At 47.3% G+C, this 27492-nt stretch overlaps 1 protein-coding gene and 1 long non-coding RNA gene across 3 annotated transcripts; one reads left to right on the top strand and one right to left on the bottom strand.

Moving 5' to 3' along the window:
• Positions 1-3985: 3985 nt before the first annotated feature.
• On the bottom strand, positions 3986-6379 carry FAM181B (family with sequence similarity 181 member B). The gene has a single exon (XM_032099115.1). The coding sequence runs from the start codon at positions 6226-6228 to the stop codon at positions 4822-4824; it is 1407 nt and encodes a 468-aa protein (XP_031955006.1). The 5' UTR covers positions 6229-6379; the 3' UTR covers positions 3986-4821.
• A 2965-nt stretch (positions 6380-9344) lies between these two features.
• On the top strand, positions 9345-20557 carry LOC116439495. 2 transcript variants are annotated; one of them, XR_004238177.1, is made up of 3 exons: positions 9345-11507; positions 12270-12381; positions 14783-20557. It is a non-coding gene; the product is annotated as an uncharacterized LOC116439495 (long non-coding RNA). The 2 variants fall into 2 exon arrangements; XR_004238176.1 differs by having other exon boundaries at positions 9345-12381.
• The last annotated feature ends 6935 nt before the right edge of the window (positions 20558-27492 follow it).

Below are 27492 nucleotides of genomic sequence, written 5' to 3'. Positions count from 1 at the left end.
AGAGACCGCGTAGAAAATGGAGACAGTCACCTCTTGATCTGGCACAGCAGGATTTGCCAGAATTTGTTCAGCAGAGCCCACAGACTGAATTACAATTAGCTGCTAAGGCTGAAGCAGTCTAAAATGCCCACCAGGAGACATCCTAATACACAAAACATGCACTAACAGGAGCACCAGAACCCTTTACTACAAATCCTGAATCCTCTCCTCCCTCCCTCAGTACAGACCAGTCTACCTTTTCTTATATGCCCAACATTGTTGGGGAATACCTGGAGGGAGCACAGGGTAAATCCTGCAGTTTTAGCTGCCTCTGGGAGGGTGATACAGATTGTATAAATGAGATGTGATTCCCCCGTTTCAAAGAAGGAGAGATGACGGATCATTTGGGAAATGCTGCCTATTCCTCAAATCCCACACTGGCCAATTCAAGCAATTAAAAATACTTTCCACTGACAGCAATGAAGTGACATTGAGTCTGTGCTCTCTGGACAACCATAGGTCTGTGGACTACAACCATAGCAACCCTAAAAAATAAGGCTTTGACAGTACATTTACATTTCTTATGGAGGGGGTCCAAAAAGCATAAAAGGCTGAAAACCTGCAGGCTGGTGAAGTAGTTCTCTGCCAGTGAGGGAGGGGATAATCAGGGTTACAGTGAGGTATTGAAAATTATTTTAAAACATCTTCATCTTTCACAGCATCACCTTTCAGCAGTCCCCTGCCAATCTTCACCCACACAGAACTGGGGAGAGGGCATTCATTATAATACACTATTTTTAGTTGTTTATGTAGATGTGTTACAAATACTACTGGATTTTAAGCAAGTGTTCACCAGCCTCTTTGGCTGATACAAAGCTATCCTAAAAGCATTTCCATCTCTCACTTCATATAGTCAGGTCTGTAAGCTTGAGCTCTCACATTCTCATCTGAATTTCTCGGATGTCTCTACAGAATTGCTCCACCACCTTTTTCCTCCTGTTGCAGAATGACCTTCAGTTTTTGCACTGTTGCCAAAAGCAGTTTATTTAAAAAGTCAGAAAACAAAAAGAGTTTACAATAAACTGATGTATCTTTTTCACTAACGCTGTTTGATCAACTATGTAAGCTCAATGAAGATGACTCATCATCGATGGCCAGGCTGTACTAGAGCTTTCCCAAGATCAGGCCATGAAATAGTTAATGAGCCTGTTTCAAAACACTTCAAAAAAAGCAATCTTTCTGCTTTCTGAAAGTGGCGTTGGAATAGACCCAGACCATTTAAGTCACAAAATACCGAGGCACAGTAGTAATTATTCATGGTGAACCCTTACTTATTTGTCAGTAAGCCACCATTAAGGAAAGGTTAAGATTCCTTCATTTAAAATGAGAAGCAAGGGTTCTTGTCATCCCCCGTTATCATCTTTGACTGTATATGAAAAATTATTAACACATGTATGCTTTCCCATCAAAATCTCCAGTAACATTAGGCAGTATGTGTAAAATACACCAGCAACAGAATGGAGTTTAGTGTTTCTGAGGAACTCAGTGCAGGCTTTGTAAAATGAAATAGTTTGGTAGTCTGACCTCGATCCAACCAAACAGAACCCATTTCCTTTCAAAGGGACACACTTCTTTTAAGACAGAAAAGCTAAAAAGAATCAGCTTTAGTCCTTAGGGACAGACTCCTTATAAAAGTGCATCAAAAAAACCAAAATATCTTGCTCAATTAGAAAAGCTTTTATTCTTGCAGATGGTTAAGATTATGATCTTCAGTGTTTCAGAGGAGAAAACAATATCCCAAGGGTGTTTCTGAGTGAGACTGTTAGGTGATGTTTTCAGTGCCTGCGCTATTCAAGCTGGGGGAAACAACCCAACAAAAAGAGCCCACACATGCACAAAGGAGATCAAAGATGCAGCCTCACTAGATGGCAACCCCTGGGCTGCTCGAGTGCCCTCACTGCCTCCACAGTGTGGAGAGGTTCTCCAGCACTCCTCAGGAGTTACACAGAAGTCCTTTGTTTGGTCTGTGTTGTGGGAAAAGCTGTTGTTAGCTCCTTTCCAGGCTTATCAGACTTCCCATGCCAGGTACTCCTCAAATACGAATACATCCTCTGGCAGCAGTGTAGCCATACTTCGAAGAACACTGATTTCTAGATCTCTTTTTTTTCTTTCAGTGCAAGCTCCTGTAATCTGAACATCCCCCTTAAGGAACTATTGTAGGATAGAGGCTATGCTGAAGAGACATCTGCAGCTGCTGCTCAGTCAGGATGATTCCTGGAACCTGCCCCCAACTTCTCGCAAGCTCTCCCAACCTGGCAGCATTGGGAATGGGCTGCCACCCCAGCCTTGGACCAGCCCAGCCCTGCTGGCACCCACAGAGCTGCTTTTCCCACTGGTTTTAGACAAGGTCTAACCCAAGAAGGCAAATGATGCTCAGCTTCTGAGCACCACAGGACACCATCTGCAAGGCAGTAGAGCACCAAATGAGCAAAAACCACCAGCAGGTCAGATTTGTGGCCCTTCATGGCTACTTGGAATAAGAAGGTGAGGTCAGTGGGCAATCAGACCACTCAGGTTTGCAATGTCTATCCCAGAATCAATTCCTGAAAACCTCCTTCTGACGTTTTCTGAGCAAATCTCACTGACACCTGTGAGACAGCTGACAGGATAGGCTATAAGGTCTTCAGGATTAGATCGCCAGTTAATGCACATTTGCCTACTAAGCTTATGAGATAAATAAATCCTTAAAAAGGTGGGTTTGTTCCTTGGCAGAGACCCCTGCGTTATCAGCTCCCCCATCATTTGCCTGGCCTGCTGAAAGCACAAATCTCATGTGCACAGCTCAGGTGAGAAAAGTGGGCACTGAGATTATTAGCACAGCATTGTCAAACTGAAATATTCTGAGCAGCTGCCAAGACATGCTGCGAATTCACACGCTTGAAGTAGAAGCTAAACAAACAAAAAAATAATACAATGCATCTCCATCTGAAGACCCAGCTGGTCTTGCCCAGGTAGTCTCAGATGCAGTTAGACACAAGCTCTGCTGGGAGCTAGCAGCGTGCAGCTCACAAATGCAAACTGGGAGGTTTGCCAAAGTGAAGAAGGCAGGACAGAGCTTACAGAGCAGGACATTGTCCCATCATCAAGACCAGCAGCAGGGCAGGATTAACCTAATTTGTAGCTACCTTGGCTGGACAGGCTGCCCATTGAGCCTCATACACGCTCTACTGTATAAACTGCTGCAAAATTGTTCTTGAAAAATGCATTTCCTCAACAGCACTCAGCTGTCAGATGCTGGAGTGTTGCAGACATTCATCCATCATGGTTCCTTTCCATACAGCTTGTGGAGACCTTGGGTGGCTTTTGGGGAGGAAAGAGGCAGCAGCAGCTATAGCTCTTGCTTTTAAAAGTAAAATTAAAATTTGCCAAAACAAATTATCTCATTTTATTTCCAAAAGATTTTGCTTCACCTCTACACAGTTCCCAGCATGCTGACCCTAAATCTCTGAAAAGTTAAATCTGAGTTGAAGAATGAAAAAAAATTGGTTTACCTCTCACATTATCTTTTAAAAGACAGAAGGCAGAAGGATTTGTCGCAACCGAGGGTAAAACCCCCAGCTGATCCGTATGTGGATCCCGTTTCAAAAACAAACAATTCACTTGGGGCTGGCAGGGAGCCAGACTGCGGGATTGCCTTTGAAAACTTGCATCTCAATAGGAAACCTCCGAGTATTTTGATCTGTTTTCATAACTGTAACAATTTTCATCCCTTGACTTTGTAGCGTATTATCGCTCCTTTCTTTCCACTAAGTTACAGAAACAGACGGTACAAATGAAGGCAAAACAAGCACGGGTCGCTGTGGATAAAATACAGCATTTCAAAAGATTTAGAAAAGAAAAAACCCGCTGCCCATCTTAACTCCTGCCAAGAAACCATGTCAGAGGATGAAGGCACAGTGAAAGCCCCCTAGACGCCGCGTCTCAACAGCAGTAACAACCACAGATCTCGGATCTATTGTGTACCTTTATTTTTATAGGACCTATCATAAACTCTTTTACATAACTTAAATGATTATCAAATAATCTCCTGTACACAATGAGACAGAGCCGCATTGCTTTCTGAGCTTTGACACATTCCTGGAAGAAATCCAACAGTCTGTAGGAATCACATGGCCGCAGTGGCTACAGTACATTTTTGTCCCGAACGTACACCATCAATTAACTTACGAATCGCTGTAAATTGCCGTTTGCAAGATCCTGCAAGCTGTTGTTAAAATTTCAGGACACTGAGTTTTGGTAGCAGCATTTTTAATTTTGCTTCACTTTCTTGCCTTTGTGTCCTCAGCTGAACACCTGCCAGCACTTGTGACAGACGTGAGCCTGGGAAAAATGTTAAACGCACCTCAAGTGTTGACATGAGCTTTAGATTTAGACTGAAATCATTGACGACTGGTCCCCGCGGCCTCTGAGGAACGCAGCCCCTGTTCCCACGTCGCCTACAGGTACAGCAACGCGTCTGCCTACCGCCAGCCAAGCCCTGGCCCCAGAGGAAGGAGGATGAAAGGGGGGCACCGGCCGCTACAAAAACACCTGAAGAAACCCAAAGTTTCACATTTTATTTGCAGCGTCGCCCAAACCGCAGGAGGAGGAGACTGGCAGTGCACAAGGGTGAATCCTGCGGGGGCCGTGGTCGCGGTTTCGGGTGCGGGGCTCTCACATGCAGCGGGGTATGTGGAGCCCCGTGCGGCCTCCGCGCCGCCCCAGCGTCCGCCCGCCCCGGCGGGGGGCTCCGGGCTCCGCTGCCCGCCTCGCAGTCCCGGCGGACCCCGAGCCCCGGCCGCCCTACAGCCCGGGGTAGCCCCCGCGGTGGTACCCGCCGCCATAGTCGTAGGGCGGCTGCGGCGGGGGTAGCGGGCACTCGGGGAAGAAGGGGGCGAAGCCCGCTGGCATGTGCCCGCCGGGCTCCTCGCTGCCGCCGCCGGCGGGCACGGGCTCCGCGCCGCCGGGATAGAGCGGGCGCAGCGGCTCGGCCGGCGCCTTCCTGGGCGGGCTGCAGGGCGCGGCCGGGCTCCAGGGCGGCTCGGGGTACAGCAGCCCGCCCAGCAGCGGGTGCGGGCCGGCGGGCAGCGGCAGCTCGTACAGCCCGTGCTCCAGCCCCAGCTCGGCGGGCAGGCGGCCGCCGAAGGCGTCGGTCGGGGCGGCGTGCTCGGGCAGCAGCGCGCCGTACTCGGGGCACAGCAGCTCGAAGAATTCGGTCGCCTCCGCGGCCCCGCCCCCGCCGCCCTTCTCCGGCTCCTTGGCGGGCGGCCCGCGGGCGGCGGGGCCGGGCAGCGCCGGCTCCGTGAAGAAGGAGGGCGGCAGGTTGCGGTCCCGCAGCGGCACCTTCCGCGGGCCGCCCGCCGCCTTCTCCCCGCCGCCCGCCTTCGCCTCGGCGCCGCCCGCCGCGCCCCGGCCCCGCTGCAGGGAGCCGAAGAGGGCGGCCAGGCTCTTGCTCTGGAGGCTGCTGCCGGCCGCCTGCGCGGGCTCCCGGCGCGGCGGGGGCCGGGCGGGGCAGGCGGCGGGCGGCGGCGGCGGCGGCGCGGGCGGCGGGGTGGCGGCGGCGATGATGCCGGTGCAGCGCTTGATCTGCTTCTGCAGGTACTTCCTATGGTTCACCTTCCGCCGGGACTTCACCGGCCGGTCCAGCGCCAGCTTGATGTTGCTGGAAGCCGAGTCGATGAAGCTCAGCAGGTCCCGGGTGGCTTCTCTAAAGTCCCCTGCGTCACCGCCGCCGCCCTCGTAGCCCTTCTCCAGGTCAGCATAGCCCAGGAGCCCGCCGGCGGCGGGGAAGCAGAAGGAGAGGAGGTGGTGGGGGCTGAGCAGCGCGGCGGGCACGGCCATGGCCGGCGGCGAACGCCGCCGCCCCGCGTTCCGAGGGGCTCTGCTGGGATGCGCCGCGCGGGCGGCGGCAGCGGCGGCGGCAGCAGCGGCGGCAGCGGGGAAAAGGCGGCGGGCGGGGAAGGAGGAGGAGGAGGGATCAGAGCGGGGCTTGCCCCGACCCTCCCCGCCTCCCTGCCGGGAGCCCGGGGGCCGGGCTGGCTGCACCCACCCACCCACCGACCCAGGCGGGAACATGGGCAGCGGCGGGACGGGACGAGCATCGCTCCCGGGACTTGGACGCACACCCCTGGGACAGATACGCAGCCCCGCGGGACAGGTGTGCACACGCGCCCCGGGACAGGTGGACAGGCATCCCCATACCAAACACATACAGTCGTCCCGGAGCAGGTGCACAGCATCCTCCAGACCCCATCAGTCTTGTCCCCTCCTCCTGCAGTTGCTCAGCTGGCAGAAAACATATTCCTCTGTCTGGGGCCAGCCCCGGCGCTTGCACGGCTCTGGGTGCAAGGGCACGGGGACATGCTCTTGCTCTGACAGCCGCCAGGATACACACACTTAAACTGATTTGTAAAGGGTGCTTTTTTCCAAGCTCATTGCTATGCACATTACACAGCATATTCTCTGTCTAGTCATGTCCTAAGAAAATCCAGAGCTGTGATCCAGTAGAGATTTCAAATGACTGGGGTGCATTGAGTTAAAGTCACAGAATCATGGAATGGTTTGGGTTGGAAAGGACTTTAAAGATCATCTATTCCAGCTCCCCTACAGTGGCCAGGGACACCTTCCACTAGACCACCTTGCCTATGGTGTTGCATGGATTTACTGAAGCAGCAGTATAAATCTTCCATATGGAAGGTAGAAAAATTAGTGAAGTGGCTACTTAAAGTACTGGTAACAGCTCCTGAAGGAACTGTCTTGTCTTTTTTATGGGGAAAAGGAATTTTAATTTGCCTTCAGAAAGGTCTTACGTTGATGCAGAACAACCCTTAACCCAGCTCCAGATGGGTTACTTATGTTCAGGGGTTTTATAGGTCCAAATTTGAATGAAGATCCATATCTGATTTGGGATGAAATAAGGTGGGTTTTCATGGTCTGCATCAATTCACTAGAAATGCAGCAGTTTTGTATTGGAAGGAAAAAACAGAAAGCAAAAGTCTGCAGAAGCAAAGCGAGACAAGCTCCTAGGACTGTAAATAGTGGTAGAATGGAAAAACCAGCCAAATTCACCTCACTGCGGTTTGAAACACTTGTTGAATGCAAAGCAAGTATTGCAAGGAGAAAAGCGGAGAAAGCACATATTTCATGAGAGGAAAATAAGGCTCAATATCCTCTGCAAAACAAGAATGCTGATTTTCTTGATCTCTCACCAGCACCTGAGCAGGTCTCAGCAGGGTCCCAGCGGCAGGCAGAACCTCACAGTCCCAGGCACAGCCTTTGCTCTGGTGGCAGCACATCTGGACCGGGTCTCCTTTGCAAAACTTGCTCAGCTGGAGCCCAGTCTCTTATCTGGGGACTTGCTCTGAGTGCAACTGTGTAATTGAAGCAAAAAAACCCTGGTAGGCAGAGGGCTATGGGAAGTTTATATTTCTCTGCATGTCAGAATGAGTATGTCTACATAGAAGGTGGATTTAAACTACTTAGCTCGAATACAACTGACAGGGATTAGCGACCCGAGCTGTTACCCTCAGGCCCTGTCAAGCCCTGTCAAGCTTCACAGCCTGCTCCAAGCTCCCTTATTGATGGGGAAATGTAAAGAACAACATATATATCCCCTGTGTGCTCCACTAGATAGTTTTGCATACCCTATGAGGCCACTTCAAACTGCACATGGGTCCCGAAAACGGGGGTCACTATCCTTCATGGGATGTGCGGACAGTCCGGGACTGTTTCTTATGTGAGCAACATGAAATTATTCAAACAGAGCGGCAACGAAGTTGTCCTCAAATTAGTATCTGCTTCAGCATCATAGCAGCAATATTCTGTAGCCTGTCTAAAGGGTTTGTTAATGAGTCTGGGTGGTATTATATGCAGAGTGGCTAAATATCCGGTGGCTCAGATAAAAAGGAGCTGAAAGGCCCAGCTTCTCTTCTGTAAGGCTGAATTCATTCAATTAAACAGCTTTGAGAGCTCAGCTACGGTTTAGTGGGAGACTTTATTACCTCCTAAAACTTGGAGAGTATTAAAACAATTGTCAGGCATGCAAAGGAAAGTTTGCATTCAGTTGTGCTAAGCAGCCGAATTTACATATTCTCAACCAGATCTGGAGATTTAGAAAGCCTTCATAATTGCATTAAACATGCTTATTCTCCGTGTTCTCTCAGGCAGAGCTGATTACCCCAAGTTGGGCAATGCCTGGAGGGAAATTTGCTAAGCCACATGTCAACAACTTGTAAAGAAACTTAATTTTTCTTCAAGGAAATAGCAGTTTGGTTATTCCTGCAAAACATCTCTCTTTTCCAGCAGCTGTATGAGCCTGCTTGTCTTCTGCCTGTGCTCTTCCAGGATGCTGATGCTCAGCCCACTCGTGATGACTCCTAGGCCCAGCTATCCACCTCATCTCACTAGCAGGGTCTAATGTCCAGGAAATGCTGGGATTAGACCCACAAAATAGCCCCAACCCTAGGCAAAATTTTGAACCAGATGTCCTTTTCCCTCCACTTTACCCCCAACAGACTGAGGTGAGTGAAGTGGCTGCAGAATTCCTTCCACCACCCCAAACCTTCATTCCACAGGAGAGCACTCGGTGCTCGCTAAGAGGCTCCAGGGGTGCTACTGCTATTTTCTTGCCCCTTTTGTGTAGGAAATTTATCTGGTTTTGTTCATTTTCTTGCTTGTTATAGGGAGCAGCATCTCAACCAGCTCTGGGGGTTAAACCAAGGCTTCTGAGAGCCATGCCCTTGGCATCAAGCTTGGCTTTTAGAGAACCAGGGCACAGTCACCCTGAGAATCAGATGGAGTAAGGGCATGCCCTGATCACTAATGCTTCACTCTGGCCATAGATCGAGCTCATGCCCACACAATCATGCCCTTCACAAGAAGAACAATTTGTTATCCTTGCAGACCAAGCTGGACAGAAAGGAGAGAGCAGTTTCCTCGAGAAAGGAAGCCTTGCACGGTCGAGGGCCACATCACAGTGCCAGCACTTTGTGGAGCAGCTCCTCACTGGAGCCAGTTGCAGAAGCTCTGTGTACCCTCCTGATGTTCATGGGGCCACCCATCTCAGTGTCCAACCCCAGGGTAAATCCTCTGCCACGCAGGGGCAGGATCCCACTGGGATTCAGCCTGAAGGAAACATCTCACGTGCTGCGCCTCATCACTAAAAGGAAGTAGATTTGGGCTGATATAAGGAAGAAATGTTTTATGATGAGAGTGGTGAAACACTGGCACAAACTACCTGGAGAGGTGGTTGATTCCCCATCCCTGGAACTGTTCAAGGCCAGGTTAGATGAGGCTTTGAGCAAGCTGGTCTCGTTGAAGATGTCCCTGCTGACTGCAGAGAGGTTGGAACCAGATGATCTTTACAGTCCCTTCCAACCCAATCTGTTCCATGATTTTATGATCACTAGCAAAACCTTCTTTGGTTTGGAAAGCAAACCAAATCCAGCACTGAGCCCAGCCCTCACAACTCACAGCACCCATTTCCCTTTCATCGTGGCATCAGGAAGGCAGCGTGAAAGTAAGAAAATCTCTGCGACAGGGGAGGGAGGGCTTGTTTTTTCCCTTCCTGGTTGTATGGCCCATATGGTTATCGAGTTATGGGAAAATCTGGCTGCCCAAACAGGTGTCACCGCTCCCAACCCACAGACTCATTTCCTGATCGCGTCTTAATCGGCAAGTTGGTTGTGAAAGTTGATTTCTTGCACATTCTTATATCAGTGGGAATTTCTGCCCTTCCCTGACAAGTATTATAGGCAGCCTTTGACATACAGCCCTACAGGACCTAAATAGGCTGCTATTCTTTCCCTACACTGAAAGGGAGCTTTGTGCCAGGGATTCATTAAACTGCACTGCACAGCCCTTCATAAATGGGCTCAATAATGAACAGTCGATTTAACTGGAAAAGCTGCTGGAGCTGTTAAATTAAAGGGAAATAAAGTGCACTTCAAGCTCAGTCTGCCAGAAGAAAATGTTGACCTAAAAAAAAAAAAATCTTTATTTTACTCAATCTCTTGCAAACAGGCTAAAATCTTCAGGAAGTTTATACTCACAACAGTGGGAACAATTTTAAAACATACCAGTTTGCTTCCCCACTAATAAAGAAAGAAGAATTGCAATAAAATACTCAATAAAATCAGGATAGATGAAAGGCATATTCTACTTAAGCCAAATTTAGTCTCCTTAACACAAATTTCGTATTTGTATGTAGATCCCTCCTCCCATCAACTTTTTATAGGCAAAGTTCCCACTGGATCTGAGTTCTTAAAGTCATTAGGGAGATACTTTATTTCCAGTTTGCCAATATTTTCTGAAATTCTGGGGTGCTATGCAGTCCAGTCCTTCAGTGCTCAGTTCTGGGATCATGTTGCTCATAAGGCAGTGGTTGTTTTGCTCATGTGAGGTGTGCAGGACTCAGCTGAAAAACAGGCACACATGAGGGATGACATTTAATCTTCTGAATGAATACAAAAGTCCATCATTCAGCTGAGCCTGACCCAACTCTTGGTTTTAGAAGAGTGGAATTCCTTATTTCAGTGAGGTTACTACAGTGTAAACCTGGAGCAGTGAATCAGCTCTTCCATCACAGCCATCTCACTCTCTTTCATCTGGACAGTCTTAAATACTGTTCCTCAGCTGTGTTCTGTACTTTATATATGAAATATTGTGAAGAGAATCCATCTGTGTGAAGGTAGACTGGAAGCTTAAGGACAAGAAGATCAGAAGAAGCATGCAATGGGGAAGGGACCATGTCCGAATCTAATTCCTGGGGCAGCTCATCTGAACAAAGAAACCTCAGCACCAGCTTAAAACAATTCTGTTGCTTTCACATTTCACATTGTAGCTATTTTTTCCTTACATAAACTTCCTGATTGGAGAAACCCTCATCTTCTTCATACTATTGTGATTTTTTTTCAAATCTTGTATATAATATATAAAGTGATGGCAGCAGGTTTTCAGCTCTTTGCTGAAGCTACCTTCAGTGGGTTTAGTATTTTTTCATACTCTGAAAACATGGAGCATTCAGGAAGAATGCTGAAATTAACTGAAATATGTTAGTCTTCCACCTAAATTGTCCATAATTATTTAAAGTTCGATTATAAATTGCCTGGAGTAGATCAAAATCCCACAAGAATTGCAAAATCGTGAACTTGTCTGTCCAAAAAATAGTGCATTTGAGAAGTTGATAAGCCACCTCTTGTGCTGGTGACTCACCACTGCAAGAGCTGTGTGAAAAAACACCACTTGCATCTTCAGGAAAGAGCACTGGGGGTTGAAATTGTAATTTTGTTTCATTAAGTCCTGCTCATAATCCGGCACTTGGCTACTGGTAGAAATATACAATGAGGAAACATTTAAAAATACATAAAAATAATAAGAAAATAAACCACTTTTCATACTATTGAGAAATTTTTTTTCTTTTTTTCCCCTCAGTTCTTGTGTATTCCTTGAAATTTTCAGGGTTTTGTCTTCACTCAGAGACATTTTTGAAGGTAAATGTGTGGGGGTAGGCATTGAACTCCTGCCTTTATTTCTCTAGTAGTGGAGGGTGCTGCTTGGAAGAAATGTGAAATGCCATCAGACAGCAAGTAAATGTAAAGCCCTGCCTTGTTTACTGCAAACTACCTTCCCTCTAATGTTTTTTTGCTTGGCAGGAACCAGTTTGTTTGATCTCCTGGTTCCTGACAGGCGTTGAGATGCTACATGGCTTTGAGACGGGGCTACACGGCTTTGGGGAGGACAAGAGCTCCTCAAACCTTACCTGATGCAAATAGCGAGGATTTAAAAACGCTGGGAAACAGCCCTCATGTATCTCAAAATGGCCACTGAAACCAAAGGTGTTCGGTGTTTCTCAGATGTCTGGCCATGCACCATCCACAACACGGGGGGGAGCACAGGAGGGCCGGGTGCTGTCTGTGGTGTGCTCACGGTCATGCACAGCTTGGCAACAGTGTTCAGAAAGAAGCCTTCTCTTTCACTACTTACACTCTGAAGTAAGGACCTGGTCCAATTCCCAGTGAAGCCATTTCCACTGAATTTCATTAACTGATGAATAACACTGGTTGATGGATCTAATTTTCAGAATTGCTGAGCATCAACAATTCCTGTGAGTCTGGTAAGCCAGTCCCTGTCTCTGCCCTCATCTGTGAATAATCAATTTTCTTGAGGCAGGAAACCTCGTGCCAAAATCTTCATCTGATTTGTGGCATCTTCCCTCCATGTAGCTATGAACTGAACTCTGTTTGTCCTTCCAGCTCTCCCATGGCCTGGGATCAGCACTCTCTCCCATTCTGGGCAGCTCTCACATGATGCTTCAGCCATGCTGACTCGGAGGTGACTCCTCGTTGACTTGGAGGTGATTTTCAGGTACCTCTGACCACGGCAGTGCCATCATAACTTTTCTTACTCCTTTATGTCTCTCAAACAAACCTGGTGCAGCTGAACTGATGGATCAGCCTGGAGAGGAAAAGGCTCTGGGGAAATCTTAAAGTACCTTCCCGTACCTAGAGGGGCTACTAGAGAGGTGGAGAGGGACTTTTCACAAGTGCATGGAGTGACAGGACAAGAGGGAATGGCTTTAAACTGAAAGAGGGTAGGTTTAGGTTAGATACAAGAAAGAAATTCTTTACTGTGAAGGTGGTGAGGCTCTGGAATAGATTGCTCAGAGAGGCTGTGGCTATCCCAACCCTGGAAGTGTTCAAAGCCAGGTTGTATGAGGCTCTGAGCAGTCTGGTCTAGTGGAAGGTGTCCCTGCCCATGGCAGGGGTTTGGAATTAGACCTTTAAGGTCCCTTCCAACCCAAACCATTCTGTGATTCTGTGTGACCCCACAGCAGACAACAACAGAGCCCAATCCTCAGAGATATTTACCTAAAGGGAATTTTTTTCTGTGTGTTACAATTGTTATGAGATATTTGCAGCACAAATTCATTTGTAAAAATATTGTTCAGCAACATGTACCAGTATTTAAATAAAATGAATTAATTAACTAATAAAAATAAATTAAAACTGGTTAAACCCCGTTTCTTTACAAGAATCTTTTTCTCATAAAAAGAAAGACAATAGTGGAAATTTTAATTGCTTTATTTTTGATTTAGAAAGCTATCAAAACTGTGTCCAGTTTTGTCTATCAAAAATTGCCTATTAGGAAATTTCAAATCATCCTTAATAAGCTTTAACTTTAATAAGCTTTAACTCTAATAAGCTTTAACTCAACAGGCAAATATGATTTTCTACTCCCAGCCTTGCCACCCATCCACTGCAGTACTGGGCTGCTCTGAGGAGCCCTCCAAGATGTGGAGCCAGACCAGGAGTATGTTTTTGCCAGGGTGACATGAAGATCCATATGAAAAATTATCGGGTGTAGGACAGCTGATGTTCTTTGCCTGAGCTGCCATAGGGAAATCAAAATCCCAAATGAATTGCATGGTCTTCAGACACTAGGACCAATTTTATTAACTCTCTGGGGTTTTTTCACTATTTATTTTCTCCCTTGCTGAGGTATGTCTGCAGGGAGTTTAATCTCGTCAGGAGCAGGAATTGGTCCCAAGACCCTTTTCTTACAGCAAAAATAATCTTCTCAGTGGTGTGGCACAGCCTGGAGGCTGAGTTGGCCACTGGTCTGCAGGACCTGGGCATGGCAGGAGTCTCTGCTCCTGCACAAAGATCTTCCTTGGCCCACCCTTGGCCATGATACATTCTCTGATGGGAAGCCCCAGACCCTAAATCACCACAACACCAGTGTCAGTCACCCAGGCCAAGCACTGGGTTTCAATGTGTTTGCTCTCCTGCTTAGATTTGGGCATATCTTGCAGAACGAAATACTTTGTTCACAGCAAGAGGGGTTCAAAAACAGTTTGTGGGGCATAGCTGCCTTTTAAATGACACCTGTCACAGGTTTCATTGAGAATTCAGATCCTAATATTTCATTTGTCTATAAATTGTCTAGACAAACGTATAATAAAGACATATATACCCAGAGTGGGAGTATATTGTGGTTAGGAGCTTTGCATACAGCCAATACTGTATATAGACTAAAATACAGACTAAAAATGCTGTTAAGAAAAGACCTCTTTTTTAAAGCTATAGTTGACATAAATACTGGATTCTTGGTTACCAGAAATGTTTTCTTAACCAGATGTTTTCAGTCTTTTCTTAACAGAACCATTCACAGATTGTTCCCTGAATTATTTCATGTTTAGAAATGGTGTCTGGTTAAAAGAGAGAGGGAGACGGAGGGAGAGAGTCGCACAAACTGCCATTATCATGCAAATAGCTCCAGAGGAAAAAGGACAGTGAAAATGATAGCACTGATCTAATTATCTGCAGGCCAATATAGCTAAGTCACTGAAAGAGGCCCACAGAAAAGGCTGCCACAGAAACACAAAAAACAGCCAGAAAACAATAAGGAACTTAGCAACAGTATAAAAACGGACTTCTTTCTGTGCACAAAGACTAGTTTTATGAGCATTTTTCTTGCTTTCAGTTTGCAGAAAAGGTTAGAGCACATTTTAAATTCTATGCCAGGATATTCCCTCCCTGAGCTCCCAAAGATCCTTTGGCATGCCGTCATATCGCGGCGCGCCCGGCGGTGGGAACGTGCGGCTCCCGCTTAGCGTGTCCGGACTGCCAGGCGTGCTGGGGGCTGCGGGGTCCATGTGAGATGGGGCCTGGCAGCACCATTCTCCAGGGCTTGAGCCACCATCACCAGATTCAAGCTTTGCCCTCTTCGTGTGTTAATGCTCTCTTCTTCCTTCCCGTGCTCTCAGGGGTTCCCAGCTGGAGGATGGAGGGTTTGTTTGCTGCCCACCCTCCCTTGGGTGACCTGGGCAAGGATCTTGGTGTTCCCTCAGTGTGGAGCCACAGGAGGAGCCTGGCTGTGCCAGCCTGAATGGGCACAGCCATCGCCACAGCCGTGATCCAGCTCAGCAAGGACCTCGATAAGGACCGCGAGGCACTGTGCACCAGATTGCCAAATACAGACACTGACAACCAAACAAGAAACACCCAAAAAGCCATTGATTGTGGCTATCAAAGAGGACCCTACATGATCTCAGCCCTAATCTCTTATTCATGGGGAGAAACAGGTAGCTTGAGAGTAATTTTCCTGCCCTGTTTCAGTGATGCTGCTGACCTTGTTTTCCTGCTGACCTTGAAAAGGGCCCTATAATCAATCTAATCAAACTAGTCTCAACCAGATCTGAAGAACTCAGGGCACCTCCCAACTTGTCCCAGCATCCATTGGAGCTACAAGTGTCAAACCAGTGCAAGAAGTTGCCCAAAATGCCTGAAAATGGTTTTTAGAAACTCAGAGTTCACCACACTCCTTTTTGAGGGGGGAAACTCGCATCCAGTAACTGCTATTATTCATTGCAGGTTTAAACTGGCCTGGGACCAAAGCTGGAAAGGGAAAAAGCACAGACCATCTCTCTCCCCAAAATCTCCAAGTCATCTAATCCCTCCTACTCCCATTTTTAGGCTTAGCATGTCTATTAATACACCAAAATATCCGTAACTAGCCTCATGCCAAGAATGTACAGACACTACAACAAATAGTTGCCAGATGTAGTAAGCCTTGTTCATATGGCTGGATGCTCAGGAAAATGAAAGTGAGGAAAAGCCTTATCTTCTAAACAACTTTTAATCATTTTTTGTGGGCCTATGAATGGGATTTTTAAGAAAGATCTGAATGGGAATATGAAGCAGTCATTCAGCTTGGATGGGGAGACTCACCAACAGCGACAAAATTCAACCTTCTGGTGGCACCACAAGGAGGAAGAATAGAATCCACTGGAAAACCCTGAGGGATGAGAGGATTCAGACTACATCCTCAGACACAGACAAGGTGGGCACTTTTGCCAATGACTCAAGCCAGTTCTGAGCCCAACACCCTCACAAACAGCCAGACATGAAAGTATGGAAATATAAACACTGTGCACTCAATTTTGCCCAGAGGAAGTTATTTAGACCTGTTTGGAGTACATCTAGTGATATTTTTGTGCAAGATACCATCTTTGAGCCATCTGTGCAGTCTAGAGCCTTCACCTCTGATCTTCAGGTGGGGACCACTAGGTCTGTACCAGTGCAGAGTTTACACATGGTCTCAGTGCACTATTTAAAGGTGGTTTTCCTTAGAAGTGTGATTTTGGTTCATGAGATGGTATGGGCTTCATGGAAGAAGAATCAGAAGGAGAAAGAGGGCAGAAAGACTCAAAGAAAAAAACTGTTAACAGAATTTTGGAAGGGGTGGGCAAATTTGTTTGAAAAATTTGGTTCTTGAGAAAGACAACTTAACTATCAGGTGCTTAAAAAATCATTGTGGGTAAAATGTTCCCGTATCTGTCCAGCAGGGGCTCCTTGTGATCCTGCCCAGTCTGTGTCCCAGAGGACAAACTGGGGGTTCATAGTGAGCTGACTTGAGTGGAGATCTATGGAAACTTGGGTCAGTTTCAAAGGAAATTGGTCAGGGCAGCAGAATCTTCTTAGATTAGAAACCTGCTAATGAGTCACAGACCTGTGTGCAGCTGTGGTGGTCCTTCCTTTTTCACCCAGTTCCCACCAGTGTCTGTAGCCAGCATCACGGACAGCCCCATGGTGAACAGCCCAAATTGCTGCTAAAAGATAAACCTGTCATTTTTCCATCTTGACAGGTTCACTCGAACCCTGATCAAATCCCCAGGGCCCTTCAATGCGTTCCCAAACTCTTGTACCAGCTTCTTCTACCTTACAGACCTCTTGGAAATAGAGAAAATCACAGAGGAAGGAAGTCAAGTTGGCATGAAGAGTATGGTAGGGAGCTCATTCTCCAGCATGGCCATCAAACTGCACAAAGTCTATCTGTATCTGAAGATACAACAGAAAACAGCAGAATAAACAAACCAGATGAAAGAAACTACCACTAAGACAGAGAAATTAAAGGCACTCAGCCCCTCCATCCAGCTCTCTGGGGCACTCATTACATCTTATTTTGATTTTGTAGTGTCCACAAAACCCATCTATTTTCTAGGAGAGCCTTGTTAGCCTTTATGCTATGGTCGGGGGAGCTGTCATGTCTGTGAATAGTCAGCTGGGGTCAGAAAACAGATTTTGGTGGCAAAATTGGCTGTGTAAGATAAATGTTAGTCATGGTGATTATCTGCCAGGGAACACGAACAGGCTACAAAGTGATAAGAGGAGCTGCTGGCACCAGAGATCCAGTTTAATTTTTTTCCATGGAATTTAATTTATGCCATCTTTGCAAACAATACCTGATTGCTGTGTGAGATGGTCCAGCACCAGAATGGCAGCTGCCAAACTGGTACCCAGCTGAACTCACCTCTTTGTTTGCTGCACCAGAGGGAGATGGAGGGGGTTTGAGCCTTCTTCCTCACAATTCTGTGCATTTTTTGATCTTCCACATAGAAGTCTCTCTCCACCTGATACTTCAGGGAGGAACTAGATTTGGTTTGCTTTGGTTGACAAGGGCCATGGAAACTAGACTTCATTGTCAATATCTAAACCACCCCCTTAACATTTCAGGAAGTGTTGGGTTTAATTCCTTTCTGTGTTTCCCAGCTGCAGAATGCACACCAGTAATCAGCTTGATGGAGGTGTGGAGATGAGCCTCACAGTCTGATGCCCACCATTCGTGATTTGCTACATGACAGGAAGGGCTGTGTAGAGAGGTCCAGCCATAACCCAACAGGGTATCATTTTTTAGGGCTCTGAGACCACAAGCAGCTTTGGGAGGATTGCCTGGGTCAGGCACCATCATTAAGAGCTGTCTGTCAAGGCACTCTTCCCAGCACCAAGAAAACAACATGGCCTTTTTTAAAGTATCTGGGATACACAGACCCCTTTCTGAGCACATGGAAGATATGTCTGTGTCGGTAGCCCGGGGAACTGGTTTCCAGCCACTTTGACTGATAGTCTGATATCTCTTTTGCCCTTTTCCTTGCCCCAGTTGATCCTGCTGGCCCTGGTCCACAGTTACTTGCCATGGAGGGGATAGTTATACATCTCTAATATCAGTCAAAGTTAGGCACTTGTGGCCACAGAGGCTGCCTGGGATGTTCAGGGTGATGTTTAAGAAAGTTTCCAAGTCACCATTACTTGCTTTCCCCTGGGGATGGCTGAACACTTGCCTGCCCATAGGAAGTGGGGAATTAATTCCTTGTTTTGCTCCACTTGTGTGTGCAGCTTTTCCTTCACCTAGTAAACTGTCATTATTTCTCACTTCTACCCTTCCCATTCTCCTCCTCGTGCTGCTGTGGGGGCAGGCGGAATGAGTGCATGGCTGTGTGGGGCTGAGCTGCTGGCTGGGGTTAAACCACAACAAAATGCTCATTTCAGAACACAGTGCAGAAGAAGTTGACTTGCACCCCTCACACTGCTGTCCAATAATTGAGGATCCATTGGGACAGAAAGCTGAAGAGTTCCTGTAGCTTTGTGACAAAGGCACCTGCATGGGTTGTGAAGCCCTGGGTTTGAATATCTGCTGCTTTGGTATTTAACATGACAGATGAAACTTCTACCAACTTCCACTTTCATCATCTCCTCCTCCATCAGCAAAGACTGATGTACATCTTTGCATCTCCAGGAAGGACCTTTGTGTTCCCTTTAGTTGTGACAGCAACCCTCTGCCTTGAGGATGAGCCCCAAAGACAAGGATGTTTCATACATTGGGGTTTTAGCTGGAGAGAAGATGCAATTTGCTGCCCAGAGGGACTTCTCTTGTTAGGCTAAACCTTGAGGCTCAGACTCCTAAAGGTGCCTAATCCCTTACCAGTTTTAGCATGACTCAGGGAATACTGCCTAAAGCCAGAGATGATCTGTGGTGGTAACTCTCCTCAGCTGTGAGACTTAAAGGAGAATATGTGACACTTGGTCAGGTTCAAGCCAATTATACTTTAGAAACTCTGGAATTTTATTCACATTTTCCAGTTTTCCTTTCTTCCATCCACCACACATCACAAGCACATTACTGTATTTTTGCTTTTGAAAAGGAGAAAGAAAAACAGAAAAGAATGAAGAAATAGGAAAACAGCATCCCCAGCTTAAAAAGAAACAGTCAAAATGTTTTACTTTGAGAACACTTGGTAAAAAGAATCTCATTTAGAAATCTCAGCCAACTCTTGGTAGCAAGTAGCCCTAAGAGTAGTGCCATATTCTGGTTCCATTCCTGTGCCAGTCACATGGGCACATCATTCACACTGCTGCCTTCCTCCACTGGCCACAGCTTTCCCTGGTCAGGGCCATCATGGAATCACAGAATCATAGAATCATGGAATACTTTGGGTTGGAAGAGACCATTTAAGACGATCTAGTCCAACCCCTTACAATGAGCAGGGCCACCTTCAACTAGATCAGCTTGCTCAGAGCCTCACCCAACCTGGCCTTGAATGCTTCCAGGGATGGAGCATCCACCGCCTCTCTGAGCAACCTGTGTCTCTATACCCTCATTGTAAAGAACTTCTTTCTTATATCTCATCTAAATCAACACTCCTTCAACCCTTGGCTGCATGCTCTGAGCATGTGTGTGCATGTGTAAATTCCCATTCTGAGCAAGGGGCTGCTGCAGTTGGATTTTCTCTCAAGATGTGCACACCTCACAACTTGCTGCTGTCGCTGTCCTCTTTTTTTTAACATAAAACCTTGCCCAAAAGCACTTGTGTAAAGATTTAATCAGCTAAGTGCTTGTAATTGGGATATCCTGGAAGGAGAAAGGCTGGAGGACTGGTAATGTGGGACCCCTACCTGTCTTGAGGACAGAGCCTACTTAGGGAGCCCAAAGCCACCAGCACATTTTCAGGACCCAATCATTTCCTGACAGGGGTTACCCGAGAGTAAGAGCACAGTTGTCACTGTGCTAAAATCCTGTTCTTCCCTCTGGATTTAAGCCCCCTGTGACCACAGCGGGAGCAGAGACAGCCTGTGGTAGCACCAAGCCATAGGTCCCAGCCCCAAAGCAGCCCTGTGCATGCAGCAGCCACCTCTTAAGTCACCCTCCCAGGCCCTCAGGGCTGTTTGCCCAGGAGCCACTTATTGACTCGCCTCAACCCAAAACAACAACGTCCGTCATCGTTCCTCTTCCCAGCTCCGTCCCCCGCCCCGGAGCAAGGAAAAGTGTCGAATAATCCTCCTCCGTTCGGTGTGTGGTCTGCTTTTCGGTGTCGTCATGCAGACAGTGCAGAGACAGGGGGTCAGGCGGGTCATCAGAATGCTAATAAGAAATCTGATTGATGAGCCGGTGCCTCGGGGATGAATGGGATACTTAATTAATGACTTCTGCTCTGTGTAAGAAAAAGTTTCCCTTAACTTCCATCCCTCTTTTTCTTGGGGAAAAAAAAAGAGAAGAAGGAAAAGAAAAAAGGAAAAAAAAAAAAAAAAAGGAAAGAAAAAACCTCCATAATCCCAAGTTTTCCAAACAACATAAAGGGAACTTCAAAGACAGACGTGGTCAGTTTTTATGTGTTGGGTTGGTTCAGTGATTCTTTCCTTTCTTTGTTTACAAGGGCAGCCAGGCTTGATTCCAAGGCTGAAAAATAAAAGGCCACATTGTTCAACCAGATTCTGGATTTTTACAAGAAATTTCCTCCTTCCCAGTAGGGCAATTAACTGCTTCATTTCTGGCTCTGCCAGTACCAAAACATGCCGCCAGGCCTGTGAAACTCAGCAGAGGTTGGTTCCTGCCAAAACACTGCTCTGCTTCAGAAACAAGATGTACTATGGAGATGCTATTGTCCCATTAAATCCAACCAGCGATCCAGGACTGGTTGTTTGTGGGGGTTTTTTTGCAGGGAAATAAAAGCCCATCAGGAAAAATACCTGGTAGGCACTTAGCTTAGGAGCATTGGACTGTGTATTCAGGGCGATTCAAATGGGATTTCAAACCAGCAATTAGCAATGGGAAAACAGCAACAGTTTCAAATGATCTCTTCCGGATTGATTTGGAAGGTTATTTCATGCTAAATGAATAGCAGCAGGAAAGAAGATGAAAAGGGAAGAAGGAAACCCACACAAATTATTTTTTTCCCTTTGAGGTTTTGTTTTTTAGGACAAGCTCAGCTGCAGTATTGAGGGCGGAACAAACTGCTCGGTATCAGCACCTGCAAAATGGCAACAAAGGGATGCAGGGAGGCATATTGGGTCCCACCTGTTTCCCACCTAAATTCATTCACCCCCAGCAGGCAGCTCCTGGTCTCTATGGGCCCCAACACCACAACACAGAGCCAGGTCCACAGCCTCAACAGATTTGTGGGATCTTGAGCCCATTGCTGGACCCAAGCAGGGAAGGAAACTGCATCCCTGAGCCCCACCTGGTCTTCACCAGCCCTTTGCTGGTGCTGCTCATGCGCCACAGTCAGTGTGTATTTAAGTGCTTGGTTGATCTGAAACCCATGAGAGGAAGGCAAGGATCCTGACTGAGTTCGTGGGTGCCCCTGGCAGTGGTGTTCAGCTCAGGACCACAGGACCTGCAGGCTGCCTTTTCTGGATTGCTAGAGCTGAATTTTGATGCTGGTGTCTCATTTTTAACTTCTCCCTGTAGTAATCCTGTACATATCAAACACAACCTGTAAATACTTTAGCTGTAGCTTTAAATAAAATTAAAAGTAATTTATTTTAAATTAGGTAAGAGACGCTGAGGACACAGAGAGTTGGCATCAGACTGAAATTTGGGCACATAATGAAATATGCCAACTGCAGAAGAAGAAAGGGCATGGCTTTAACCTGCCAGCCTAGTCTAGTGACTATTTGTCCCTTTTAAAAATTGGTACATGAATGTTCTAAGTGAGTAGGCACCTGTTTTGGCCTAAGGGTTTAGAGCACTGGTTAGTTTCACCAGCCTTGCTAGTTTAAATCCCCTTTTTTCAAATCCCACTTGCAGGATTTAGGAGTCACTCATTTAGGTAGTTTATTATCTAAAAATCACTGACTTATTTAAAGTGATGGGGACGTTCCGAGTCTTTCCTCCCTCTGGTCTTGGGTCCCCATAGCTGTGATTTTCTACTCAGTTTTCTCCAAGAGATGAACTGTACAGAGCAGCAACAAAGCAGCCTTTATGGCTCAAATGTTCTCATCTGGAACCAGTGTCACCCACCTGACCAGTATTTTAGGGAATTTGGGTGAGCCCTGGTTTATTTTTAGCCCTTCAGATCTTTCTGCACAAAGGGCTAATAAAGTTGGGCACAAGTTGGGCAACAGGAAGAGGAGGAAGAGGGCAAAGGTGTGGGAATGGAGCAGGTCTCTGGCCCTCCTGGGGACCTTGCTTCAGACACACCAGCTAAAGGAAAGGAGGAAGAGAAATAAGTGAGAAAAGACCTGCCAAGCAATGCTGGCCAGACAGGAAAAAATACAAAACAACCAAAAACAACAAACCAACGGCCCAGAGCTGATTTGCATTTGTATTGGGCACTTGGGGAATACGGATAAAACACTCTTTATTTTTCAGGGGAATTCAGGGAATATCAGTAGCAACATCCGTGCGCGAGCACAAAAGGGGAAACAGAGGAAATAGAAGTATTTTGGTAATCCTGTTCTTAGGCAACAACAGTGATAACATCAGAATAACATATCTCTCACCCCTTTTTTCCTGAGTCTCATGAAGAAAAGCAGCACAGGCACAAAATTACAGTCACTTCTGGCACTGGCTGTGTAGGAGAAGTCAGGGAGAGAGGTTACATGGTGGGGGGGGAGGTCACCAGCAATGTATTGCTAAACTGTAACAAAAGGAAGGGCCCAGAGTCTAAAACTAATATCAGAATGCCCCCGCACCTCCTGTCATCAATGCCTGCAGTGCTCTGTGTCTGCCTGATGGGCACTGGCAGCATAAAAGCAAAGCAGAACTGAAAACTGAAGAAGAGCAATTGTTAAACATTCAAAAAGGTCAAGAAAGAAGTCATTTGTGGCCGGTGAAATAAGATGTATGGCTGAGCTGCTTCTTAAACCCAGGCTGTGGCTGCTCACCATGGGTGTAGGACACACTTATCTATCCTAGTTCCCTCTGGTTCCCAGCCAGAAATCCCATCTGCACGTTTCCTTAAATCAAATGAGTTGGGTTGGAAGAGACATTTAAAGACCATCTAGTCCATGCCCCTTGCCATGGACAGGGGCATCTTTCTCTAGCTTGCTCAAAGCCCCACCCAACCCGACTTTGAACACTTGTAGGGATGAGGCATCCCCGCAGTTATAGGGTTGTCCCTCCCTGCACTGCCCTCCTGGGCTTCTCTCCAGCCTGGTGGTTTTGCAGGTTCCTGGGCACCTCTCCTTGGCAGATGAAATTTATCAGCTGCTGGAACTCTGCTTCATCCTGATTTAGTTACACAGACATCTGGACTCTATCCAACCTCTGAAAAAGCAGTGAACTGGCCGTGTTCACTCCTCACATGCCAGGCAAGCCCAGTGGAGGATGAACTTGCCCACCAGTGCACCAGTCCAGGGTATTGCCTACTACTGGGCAGCTCCCCATGGTCAGCTTCTGTTTGCTACACAGTTTTGTGGAGATTTACTCAATTTTGCACTTTTAAGGGACAAAAAGGACCACTGAGTTCATCTCATACCCCAAATCAAAGTGTTGATGCTACTGCTCCTGTAACACCCTGACCCTGTGGCCAGAGAGATGATCCAGGAGGGCTCTGTGCAGAGCTGGGCACCTCAGGCATGATAGTCACTTCCCGGTCAGTGGTGGTGACCTATCCCCCACACATGTGGTGGGTGGATCAAGCAAGGACATGGGCCTACCACCTCAGGGAATGCTTGAGGTTGTTACCAGCTCCATCACTGTGTTACAGGAACAGGGCTAAGGATCCTCTGCTATTTATCCCTGACGTAACAGCCAGGAATGGCTCTGATGCTCTAAAGGCCCTGGAGAATCGCTTACCCTCATGTTTAAATGAACTGTATGTTCCTCTGCACAAGGAAGGATCAGAACCAGGAGGGCTCTGCTTGGCTCTTTGTTAGCCATCAAAGCAAGGTAGCAAGTAGCCCTCTGCTGTCATTTCCCGGCTGAGAAAGAACTCAGGGCTACTTCAGGCTTGATTCCCTTCAGGCTGTGCCCACATAATTCCTTAGTGTGTATTTGCAGTCACCTTTAGAGCACACAGAGCTTCAGCTGAGAACAGAAGGTTCAGAAAACCCCAAGTGGTGGTGTGAAATGATTTACAAGTGCAGCTGTGCCAGTGCTACTCTGTTGGCATTTGCACCTCCTGGCACCACAGGCCAGGGTCCACACACAGTGCAGAAGGCACTGCCCTCTACACCCACCCGCAGGTTTCCTATACATCCTTTCTGTCCAGGAATTCTCCATTCACCAAAAGATATTTTTGCTGCCATTTCTCGATGTTCTGGAGGATGGGGGGTGGGAAGAGAAGGGAAGGGAGGAACTGAGGTAGCAGAGGTCGAGCCCCTGGCTTACTCTGCTGATCAAATCCTGGGCTGTGGCATTACCTTCCCTTTCAGCTGACCCAGTCCGAGTGCTGTGACTGCCTATTCCCACGCCACGTCAAAGGGAAGGTTTACATTGTTCACTGGATATTAATTTAAATTATTCTGGGGTGCTTGGAAACCACCTCCTCCCCCCGTTCCCGTTCAGTCTCCATGGGGACTATCGCAGAGGCCGGGAGATAGAAATGAGCAGCACTGACACACCGATCTTCCTCCCCTTCTGCTGCAAACACCGTCAGCCATCTCCACTGCCACAGGGGACACATTCATACTTCGCTGAATGACTTGCTAGGACAAGATAGATCAGTTTTTAGAGTCTGGTACAATATCCTCCTAATACCATTTTCCATTTGTTCCTTAGGTTCACACGCCTGTGTTGTGGCTCTTTTCTTCACACCAACATCCTGCTGCTTGTTGATGGTATTAATAACACCCGCGGCAGGAGGCTGCGCCCCCCAGGGCCCGGGCTGTCGGAGTAATTATTGAATGACATTGGGGTTGTTCTGTAAATTACTTTGTGACCCAGGAATTCAGCAGGTTACTGCTATAACTCAGGCTCTCACAGTTGATTGCACTCACCTCCTGCTGCCCCAACATTTATTAGTCTCGTTTGCCTAGCAAGCACTGGCTTCATCTGTGTGCTCACGCATAGATACGTGTTCCATGGAGGGGAATCCACTGTTCTCCCCTTAGAGCAAAGGAATGAGGCTCACATCACCAGAGCCTGCCCCAGCCAAGGAGCTGGGGGCAGCCAGTGGATCTGTGAGATGCTTGGAGCAACACCAAGGGACATTAGACACTGCAAAAAGTTGGGTTGCTTTGTGTCAAACTGATGCACGTGCAGGTGTGGAAGCAAAGCTCTGGGTGCTCTGGGAAGCCAGTCTTGGAAATAGTGACACATTGGGCTGTGCCTGCCATCACTCCTCATGACTCAGCTACTGGATAGCTTCCCTGGGAATGCTGAGCAGCCCTGGAGCACCGGTCAAGATTCGGACAGAGATACCACATTAAAATGTCTATAATTCCTTCTGAAGAAAAACAGTCAAGACCTGTCTTGTCTTATTCTGGTCCAAACTGCCTACTTACAAAATGGGTATATAATACCTGTGACAAAACACTGGTGATCTGATGCATAGTTCTCCCAGACTCGTTTGGCCCTACGAACCACCCTCCAAAAGAAATCCCTTACCCTTTGTATGGAGGCAGCCTGGACTGCTCCTCTTCCTCATCCCAGTTGCTTGGACAGTGACTAACTGTTAAACCTGTACCACAGTCCCTCTTAAAAATGACTGGGCTCTGTTTTCATTGCAGCACAGAGGCTGTGAGGACTGAACATCACTTCTAAAGCTCAGAGCAGCCAAAGCTTTTCCTCCCTTGTCCTGGCAGCTGGTCAGATCTCAGCTGCAGAATCCGTGACAGGATTGATGTAGGGATGCAGACAGCAAGAAGGTAGTCACTGATGCAAAAACTTTAGAGAACAAGTGCTTTCAAAACTAGTCCAAGGATATCTTCTACAAGAAAGACAATGAAGTAGCTATGTTGTTCTCAAATTTCAAGTTCTTTGGAACGTCTTAGTCTTGCAGATGACACCAAGTTGGAGGAAAGAACTGAAGGAAGGGTGACCATTCATACATGTGCTGAAAGAAGGAGATAAGAATTTCATGGAATTCAAAGAGAGCAAGCACAAAATCCTGTCCCTTTGGGAAGGAAGGGCCCATTATAGTGGTGCAGGCTGGGCACTGACAGCCTGCGGAGCAGCTCTGTGGAAGAGGTCTTGGGGATCCTGCTGGACATCAAACTGGACATAAAGCCAGCTAAGCAGTGTGTCCTGGCAGCAAGACCAACATCCTCCTGGGCCATATGAATAGGAGCAGAGCCAGGAGATCCAGTGAAGGGATCCCTCTAACTGGTGCTTGGTGGCCACAGATCATATACCACAGCCAATTCAGGGCCTCCCAGTAGAAGTCAGTGATCAGCTGGAACAAGTTCAGTGGAGGACCACTGAGATGGCTGAGTCTGAAGCACTTGACCTGTGAGAAGAGGACAGGGGACCTGGACTCATTCAGCCTGGAAAAGGAACAGCTTTGGTGGCACCTACCAGAAGCCTCCAGGGCTCACCAAGAAGACAGAATAGGGTTCTTTATAATGGTGCATGGTGGGAGGATAAAAACACATGTCAACTTAATAAGGGGCTCAGACGAGTTGCAATATCTTTCCACCATGTGGACAGATGAGCAAAACACTCAGAGGCTGTGCAGACTCCACCCTTGAAGATTTTCAGGACCCAACTGGATACATCACTGAGCATCTTGGTCTAACCCTGTTGCTGACCCTGCTGTGAGCAGGAGAGGTGGACAAGAGACCCCCTGAGGTCCCATCAACCTGAACCACGATTACTGGTTGTACAGCAGGGGGAGATGGGAGAGACAACAAGGCCTCACCTGTGCAAATTGTTTTTCCCTCCTTCAGAATATTCAGGTTGATACAATCTGGGACTGGTTTTTAGGTGGTGAACTAAGTTCTTGAACACTCTCTCTCCAGAGCAGAGAACCCAGCACCAAGTCCACAGCCAAGGCAGGTAGATGAGACATAGGATTATAGCTGAGTGTCTGTCTTTGTGAGGAAGATACACTGATGTTGAGGTACCTCTTTTTCCTGTGTTGCTCTGCTGGGTGGTACGAGGAGACTGTGTTTCATCCCAACTGAGAGGCAATAGTTCAATATCCTTTTCCTCTTGATGTGCTGTTTTGAGGATGCTCAGATAACAAATTAGAAAATGCAACCTGTTTGTTTCTACTATAAATCCAAGTGCTAAAGAGTCCCAGAGCCACTACTTGCTTTTTAATGCTTCAGCAACATGGAGGGTTCTACCTATCTTGCTAACTGCTCCTGACAATAAGATTTCCTAATGTGTCTAAGACCTGTGCCTTCAGATGGACATGGGGAAACCAAAGAATCACAGGCACAGGCCTATGAACAGCAGAAAAGCTGAACACCACCAGGCTGGTGCCAGCCAAGGTCTAGCTGTGGCTGCATCCTGCAGCATTGCCCCTTGGTG

Source organism: Corvus moneduloides, chromosome 2 (genome assembly GCF_009650955.1).
Source record: "Corvus moneduloides isolate bCorMon1 chromosome 2, bCorMon1.pri, whole genome shotgun sequence".
In the NCBI taxonomy this organism is placed as follows: domain Eukaryota; kingdom Metazoa; phylum Chordata; class Aves; order Passeriformes; family Corvidae; genus Corvus; species Corvus moneduloides.
The sequence above is the reverse complement of the archived record's forward strand: the minus strand, read 5'-3'. Positions and strand labels throughout refer to the sequence as shown.